The following is an 8,733-nucleotide window of genomic DNA, read 5'->3' on the forward strand; positions in this document are numbered from 1 at the left end:
AAATTCAACAATATTTTATTCATAAACTGATATAGACCGTTCCGATAATTATAAATACACTTACGATCAACCGTCATTTCAAATAACGTGCAGTATTCAACCAAACGTTGGCTGCGTCCTGTTGTGTACATCCAAAAGAAACATTGCTGTAATTTTTTCTAACATTTAGTGCGAAATTTTGAAAATGCGTGGCCTTTCTCCCGAGCAAAGAAAGCGAATTGTGCACGAATGGGGCACCGTGAGTGGTCTTGCTATAAGAAAATTAGCCAGAGAAAAAGGTATAAGTGTCGGAGCAGTTCAAACCGCATTGCGGAAGTATTGTGAAGAGTGCACATTTACTGATGCCCCAAGACGTGGTAGAAAACCCGGGCCTGTTGATCCCACAATGGACAAAAAGGTTAAGGAATACTACAAGCGGCATCCTTCAGTATCAGTACGAGATGTGGCGAGAAAGCTTGGAAGCTCGGCGAGTAACGTTATGCGTGCCAAGGGAAGAATGGGTCTGCAGACCCGTCGGAAGCAGAAGCAGCCAAAACGAAATCCAAAACAAGCTGAATCTGTGAAACCGAGAGCTCGGAAGCTTCATTACAAACTTCTGACCAAAAAAATGGGGTGTGTTATCATGGATGACGAAACCTACATAAAACTGGACTATAAGACTCTGCCAGGACCGCAATTTTATACATCACCGAAGGGAAAGGATGTCCCTGGACCAGTGAAAGCCATTTACACCGAAAAATTCGGCAAGAAGGTAATGGTTTGGCAGGCCATTTGTGAATGTGGGAAAATATCTTGTCCATTCATTACGAATGACACAATGAATGGTAAAATTTACGTGAAAGAGTGTTTGCAGAAAAGGTTGTTACCCATGGTTAAGCAGCAAAACAATCAGTTTGGACACAATATAGCATGATACCCTAACGATAATTTTGGTCCATACACTCACGCTCCCATTAGCAGCGTTCTATCAGATCTCACTCTCCGGTTATCAGTTATATATCGTCCACCCGACGCGATAAAATAATCAGATTTGATTAGAATAAGCCAGTTATCTCACAACCAACAGTGCGCGCAGATCGCAAATAATTCTCCACCGATACAGAACAAATAAACTTATAGTCGCTTTAAGCAATTTGTCGCTAATAATAAACTGTCGTTTTTTATTAAGTGAAAATAAGTGTCACATTCAGTTCACGAGTCCGAAATCCGGTTCCTGTCGAAACATTTTTTGGTCCTTCGAACCGGATTTCTGGAACAATTTTGTGATAAAAGCGATATGAAAATCGCATAAAAGAAACAATAGCAAGTGACCTATGGACGAACAATAGAATAACTTTTGGATTTGTACAATGGAGTTTTTATACCAGTGGCAGCTTTGTTGAAACGAGTTGTTCCTGATTTGCTGCAACGAAATTCGCCATTTTGGAGATCACCAACCGAGCACGTTCCTGCTACAGAGGCTGATGCAAGTGGAATTCACACTAGCCGCAACAATAGCACCAAAGCTGCTGTAACCGGGGAAGTAAAATTGCATGATTTGTATGGTGTGGTAGGGTGGCTTGCATGATATGCTACCGAAAAATTGCATGTGGTGAAATAAGTGGCAATAAAATTGAAATTTTAACATTGAGTGTATGCTTTCTTCGGGATTGAGCCCTGCATTTGAGTCAATTTCTCCCCGGGTTGGGTGGTTGGTCTTAGAATTGTTGGCTTTTTCTTCCTACAGTTGATTGTCTGCTTTGGTTGTCAATTTGCCGATTATTTCGCGAGTCGCGCGGGACGTCGAGTCGATTGTGAGTGATTTAAATAAAAAAAAACCAGCGATAGTGGAAGTGATATATTATTGGTGGCAGTGAAGTGTCCTATTATTTCTCATTCAGTACGGTGGCAATTCTGCGCCAATAAATAATCATGAGTAACGATCTGCGTGAATTAGAGAAGCAGGATAGAAACATCCGTAAGACGTTGGAAGGGATGTTGTATTTCGTCGAACATTACAATCCCGAACAAGCTGACCAGGTGGCGATCCGTATGCAGAGGTTAGAGGAAGTATTTCAAGAATTTCATGCTACCCGTCGTAAAATAGAGCTGCTGACTGATGACGTTTTTGGTGAAGGAGAACCTGATTCAAAGGAGTCTGAGAAGCAACGAACCGCCCGTATTGCCGTTCTAAAAGAAGAAAGGGAGGAAGCAAATGTGAAGATCGTGATGCAAATTGAAGCCATCTACTACAAGCTTAAGGCAGCATTTACACGACTCCTACCCAAGCCTAATCCTGTTGATATTATGCCTAGTTCCCATCCTGTGAGAGAAGTGGTTCCAGCAGGCGTCTCAAGAGTAAAGTTGCCCGAAATACGTTTGCCAAGTTTTAACGGACAGCTTAAAGATTGGGTCACCTTTCGTGATACTTTCCGTAGCCTGATTGATGAGAATCAACAATTATCAGCTATGGATAAATTCACATACCTTAGATCTGCGTTGACTGGAGAAGCACTCCAAGAAATTAACTCAGTGGAAATAACCGAAGCAAATTACGAAGTGGTCTGGATTACACTGGAGCGGAAGTATGAAAATAAAAAATTAATAGTGAAGACTCATTTGGATTCGCTATTTTCAGTTGAGGTGATGAGAAAGGAGAGCTACGAGTCTCTTAGCAAGTTGATCGGCGAGTTTGAGAAGAACCTGTTGATGCTGGACAAAATAGGAGAAAAAACGGCAAACTGGAGTACCATCCTGGTGTACATGATCTGTTCACGCTTGGATCCGATTACACTTAGACACTGGGAATCCCACCATAATTCGAAGGCGGTTCCAACATACTCAAATTTAATTGATTTTCTGCGCGGGCACTGCTCTGTATTGCAATCTGTTACGGCGAGTAAAGCCACTACATTTCTGGAGAAACGGACCAAGTTGAGTGTGAGTAATGCTGCAGTTCACTCGTGGAATAAGTGCACCTTTTGTGGGGAAGCGTTTTATTCTGCATTCCGTTGTTTCAAGTTTCTGAAGATGAAGGTATCAGAAAGACTCGATGTAGTTCGGCGGAGTAAATTATGCCTCAACTGTCTATCTGCCGGACATCAAGCGAAGTCATGTGGCAAAGGTTCCTGCCACCATTGCCAACAGAAACATCACCCACTCTTGCACATTGAGCCGATTCACCAATCATCTCTCACCAACAAATCCTCCGTCCCGTCGCAGAAAAAACCATTAATGACAAACCAGCAGCAACTACATACACAATTACACAATCAAAGCCAACACGTACACCTTCCAACCATGCCACCCACAACAAGTGCTCTCCCGGTTGCTCACTCATCTAACACTCAGCCACTGTCCACCACACAAGCTCAACCCACTACAAATCAAAACACAGTTTCATTGTCAGTAAGTTCTAAAAAGAGTACTGGAGATGTCCTTCTCTCCACAGCCGTGATCTGTGTTAAAGACCAGTACGGGGTAACACGACTAGCTCGAGCTCTGCTAGATTCGTGCTCACAATTTTGTTTCATGACCACCAACTTTAGTCAAAAATTGAAACTGCACGGACATTCTGATTACCTAGCTGTTCAAGGAATAGGCGGCGCTAAATCCATATCCCGAAGACGGGTAAGCGCTTGTGTCCTTCCCCGGTTCGAGACGATTTCATCCTACAGTAAACACATGTCATTCTACGTACTTCCGGAGCTGACAGCCACATTACCAGCTCAAAGAGTCAGCATCGATCAATGGAAATTCCCATCCAAGATAGTGTTGGCCGATCCCCATTTCTGTGAACCAGGGAAAATCGATATCATTATCGGTGCCGAATATTTCTTCGATCTTCTCGTCGATGGGCGCAGCATTTGTGAAGAAGGCCCCACTCTGCAAAACACTGTATTCGGGTGGATAGTGTCAGGACGTATCTCAACCCAGTCGACTAATCCACCACAAGCAGTTTCATTCTCGTGTACTCTGGCGGACATCCATGACCAGTTGGCGAGATTTTGGGAGGTAGAGTCCTGCAAGTCGAATAGCACACAATCAGTGGAAGAATCCACATGTGAAACGATCTTCGATCAGACGACAACTCGAAATTGCGAGGGAAGATTTATAGTATCGTTGCCAAAAAAGGAATTCGTCCTGCAGCAGCTTGGAGAGTGTGAAACTATTGCTGCCAAACGCTTCCTAGCCTTGGAACGACGATTGGAAGCCAACCCCGAACTAAAGGCGCAATATCATAAATTTATCCACGAATACGAGCAACTCGGCCACATGAAGTTGGTGACCGAGAAGGATCCAGAATTTCCCATATACTTTCTTCCGCATCACGCAGTATTAAAGCCGGATAGTACGACCACTAAACTGCGTGTAGTTTTCGATGCATCCTGTAAGACATCTACGGGTGTCTCATTAAACGATGCCCTGATGGTCGGTCCAATTGTACAGGATGATCTTCTGTCGATTCAGTTACGTTTTCGTCTCCACCGAATAGCCATCGTTGGTGACGTGGAGAAAATGTACCGGATGATACAGGTGTGTCCGTCAGATCAACGACTTCAATGCGTTCTGTGGAGAACTTCTCCGACCGAGAAAATTCGCCCCTACCAGCTGACTACCGTGACATATGGTACCGCATGTGCGCCGTACTTGGCAACCAAGTGTCTACAGCGTCTGTCAGACCTAGAAGCAAAAAGGTATCCTGTTGCGGCGAGAGTGCTAAGGAATGATTTCTATGTCGACGACATGTTGACTGGAGCCAACGATATTGACTCTGCAATTAAATTATCCGAAGAGATGATCGAGCTCACTTCCTCCGGTGGCTTCAATTTGAGAAAATGGAATTCCAACTCTAGTGAGCTGTTGAACCAATTACCTGTTGATCTTGTTGACAGACGACCGGCTCGAGAGCTTGATTCGTCGAGCGGTCCAGTGAAAACACTCGGGTTACTCTGGGACACTTCTTCCGATTGTTTCCTCTTCCATTCACCTGTATGGAATGCGCACGTAGTGTTAACCAAACGTATTGTACTAGCGGACACAGCTCGGCTGTTCGATCCTCTCGGCCTGGTAGGGCCAGTTGTAGTTCTTGCAAAAATCTTTATGCAGGAGTTGTGGAAGCAGAAGTGCGACTGGGACGAGCCGTTACCCGAATCATTACAGAATTTCTGGCTGGAATACAGACGAAATCTTTCTGCTCTCTCGTCTTTATCAATTCCCCGTTGGCTGGGATGCTGTACGGAGCTAACTTCTGTTCAAATACATGGGTTCTGTGATGCCTCCAACAAGGCATATGGAGCGTGCCTATATCTTCGTAGTACCACGTTCAGTGGTGCAGTAGAAGTTCGCCTGATTGCGGCAAAATCTAAGGTTGCACCACTAGAAGATCCCAAACGAAAGAAAAGAGCACAGACTATACCTCGACTGGAACTCTGCGGAGCCCAAATGCTCTGTCATCTGTATGAGAAGTTTATTGCCAGCGTCTCGATTCAGCACACAGCTCATTTTTGGACTGACTCCACAATCGTGATATATTGGTTGTCGTCACTGCCATCACGATGGCAGGCGTTCGTAGCTAACCGTGTTTCCGAAATCCAACACGCCACGAAAGGATGCACTTGGAACCACGTAGCCGGTGAAGATAATCCTGCTGATATCATTTCCCGTGGGATGACTCCAGCTCAGCTGCAGTACGAAAAGTTGTGGTTCGAGGGCCCTCTGTGGCTTCGTCATGAAATGAGTACCTGGCCATCGAAACTTCCAGAAGAGGAAATAGATCCTACATTTCTAGAGGAAAAGAAAGTAGTTGCGCTACCAGTAACGCCTGAATCTCCAAACGAATTGTTTAGCCTCCGTTCATCTCTGTTCAGCTTAGTAAGATTGGTCGCAGCTCTACGTCGGTTCGTGCATAACGTGAGGCAAAGACATAAACGTCTCGCAGGGTTCCTGACACATCCTGAGCATGAGCAAGCGTTAAAATTCTTGACTCATCTAGCACAGCGAGAATCGTTTCCAGCTGAAATATCGACGTTAAGCAAAAAGAATTCCATTAGTCCATCCTCGTCGTTAAGTAACTTAAATCCAATACTTGTCGACGGTATACTATGCGTAGGAGGTCGCCTTGCCAAGGCACCGGTATCGGAGAATCGGAAGCATCCGATGATTTTAAGCCACCATCATCCATTGGCGAGGCTGGTCCTGCAACATTACCACAGCAAACATTTTCACTGTGGACAACAGCTCCTCGTGTCCACTGTACGTGAAAGATTTTGGATTACAAGAATCAGAAGCCTTGCCAACTCAGTCATACACGAATGTGTCCGTTGCTTTCGAAGCAAGCCAAAGGTATTGGAGCAGCTTATGGCTGACCTGCCATCAGAACGAGTTTCCCCGGCACCTCCATTCCTAAGGGTAGGCGTGGACTACTGTGGGCCGTTCCTAATTAAGTACCCTGTTCGTCGATCAGTCGCCACGAAGCAGTTCGTCGCCATTTTCGTCTGCCTTGTTACCAAGGCTGTGCACCTCGAACTCGCAAGTGATCTAAGCAGCGAAGCATTTATGGCCGCCCTTAAACGATTCGTAGCTCGTAGAGGCAAACCGGCGCTGATAATGTGTGACAATGCCACAAACTTTGTAGGGGCCAAGCGACAATTAGACGAATTGCGGCAATTATTCATCGAACAAACCTTCCAAAATTCAGTGACTTGTGGAGCAAACGAGGAAGGCATCGAATTTCGCTTTATTCCGGCAAGATCGCCCAACTTTGGGGGTCTATGGGAGGCCGCAGTAAAGTCCTTCAAGGGACACTTCAAGCGTGCCATCGGCGAAAGAATACTCCAGTACGACGAGATGACCACGGTGTTGTCGCAAATCGAAGCGATCCTGAATTCACGCCCACTCACACCTATCAGTAACGATCCTACGGATTTCGATGCGTTGACCCCTGGACATTTTTTAATCCAACGACCATTAACAGCGATTCCTGAACCGTCGTTAGAAACCGTTCAGACAAATCGTCTTTCGATGTGGCAGCAAGCGCAAGACTACGTTCGGCAAGTCTGGAACAAGTGGTCGACGCAATATCTCTCCGATCTCCATAATCGAACCAAGTGGACCCGCAAGCGTGATAATGTTTTCATCGGAACACTGGTTCTCCTTAAAGAGGATAGACTGCCCCCATTAAAATGGAAACTGGGTCGTGTCATCGATATCCATGCCGGATCAGATGGCAATATACGTGTCGTCACTATAAAGGCACAAGACGGTCAGTACCAAAGGGCAATATCGAAGGTATGTGTCCTTCCTATACGCGATAATCTACAGTCAGAGCAGAATTGATCTGCACGTTGTCATGCTTGGACGATTTTTTTTACCATTGCATTAAACTACTGCCAACATTATTCTAAGTTCCGGTTCTTGAAGTCTACAAATTCCTTTGCATCCATCTGTCATCAGCTAGTCTGGGGTGACAAGCTACTAATGTACCGTTTTGCATGTGTGAAGTCCATGGTGGTGTTCTGTCCGTCATCAGGAAAGGTCTCTGATTATATCGCAATCCTTATGTCACAGTAGGAGGACATATTCCCCAGAAGAAGTCAAGAAGTCAACACACTCAACCATCTGGTAAAGCCCTATCAGTATTCCGTCAAGCGACCAGAGATATCGTTAGTGCATTGGCATCCGTTTTAAGCAACCCGTCCTATCATCAACCCATGGAACCACAAGACCGTAGATGCAACATCGAGCACTCAGTCATCTTTTATCCAGTTTCCGTCCCTACAACCGTAGGCATCGTCGGTGCTCCGGACCAGCGGAGGCCAGGTGGCCTCCGCTCCAGGGAAGTCATTTTTTGTTTGGGTTATATTGATTAAAAAGCACCCTCTCATCTCACAGTATAGCCGTCCGCTGATGCAGCATTGTGGAGCCCGCACAATCAGATGTCCGTAGATGCATTGCCAGGAGCATAGATGATCGACCGTAACTAAAATCAGCCGTAAGCCAAAGCACCCAGTACAAGGAAAGGCAGTGAACCAGTATCTGCAGCAGAAGAAAACCTCGTCCAGCATCGATTAAACGAAAAAAAATTCGTCCAGTAATTGTACCAGAGAACAACGATTTGTCATTGATAATCACACTAAATGAAGCAAATGTTATCAGCTTAAAAACGTCGTCAGCAAGATCAGTTAATTTTCGTAGAGTGGTTATAGTTTAGAATAAGTTTAAATCAGTTGCAATCGCAGGGATTCCAAGGTGGGCGGTATGTTTGGACACAATATAGCATGATACCCTAACGATAAGTTTGGTCCATACACTCACGCTCCCATTAGCAGCGTTCTATCAGATCTCACTCTCCGGTTATCAGTTATATATCGTCCACCCGACGCGATAAAATAATCAGATTTGATTAGAATAAGCCAGTTATCTCACAACCAACAGTGCGCGCAGATCGCAAATAATTCTCCACCGATACAGAACAAATAAACTTATAGTCGCTTTAAGCAATTTGTCGCTAATAATAAACTGTCGTTTTTTTAATAAGTGAAAATAAGTGTCACATTCAGTTCACGAGTCCGAAATCCGGTTCCTGTCGAAACACAATCCTCCAATCTTTTGGCCCGATCTTGCTTCCTGCCATTACTCTAAGGATGCACTAGGGTGGTATAAAACAAATAATGTCACATGTGTCCCAAAGGAGATGAATCCTCCAAACTGCCCTGAAATTCGCCCTATTGAAACTTTTTGGGCTTTGACCAA

At 44.9% G+C, this 8,733-nt stretch overlaps 1 protein-coding gene across 1 annotated transcript; it reads left to right on the plus strand.

The window, feature by feature from the left end:
• The first annotated feature begins 1,911 nt into the window (after positions 1-1,911).
• LOC129719688 (uncharacterized) lies at positions 1,912-7,317 on the plus strand. Its single transcript, XM_055671079.1, has one exon. The coding sequence runs from the start codon at positions 1,912-1,914 to the stop codon at positions 7,315-7,317; it is 5,406 nt and encodes a 1,801-aa protein (XP_055527054.1).
• The last annotated feature ends 1,416 nt before the right edge of the window (positions 7,318-8,733 follow it).

Source organism: Wyeomyia smithii, chromosome 2 (assembly GCF_029784165.1).
Source record: "Wyeomyia smithii strain HCP4-BCI-WySm-NY-G18 chromosome 2, ASM2978416v1, whole genome shotgun sequence".
Lineage (NCBI taxonomy): Eukaryota > Metazoa > Arthropoda > Insecta > Diptera > Culicidae > Wyeomyia > Wyeomyia smithii.

What these genes read in the sequence shown, in the direction of transcription:
- LOC129719688 (XM_055671079.1), top strand. Translation starts at nt 1,912, where the DNA reads ATGAGTAACGATCTGCGTGAATTAGAGAAGCAGGATAGAAACATCCGT.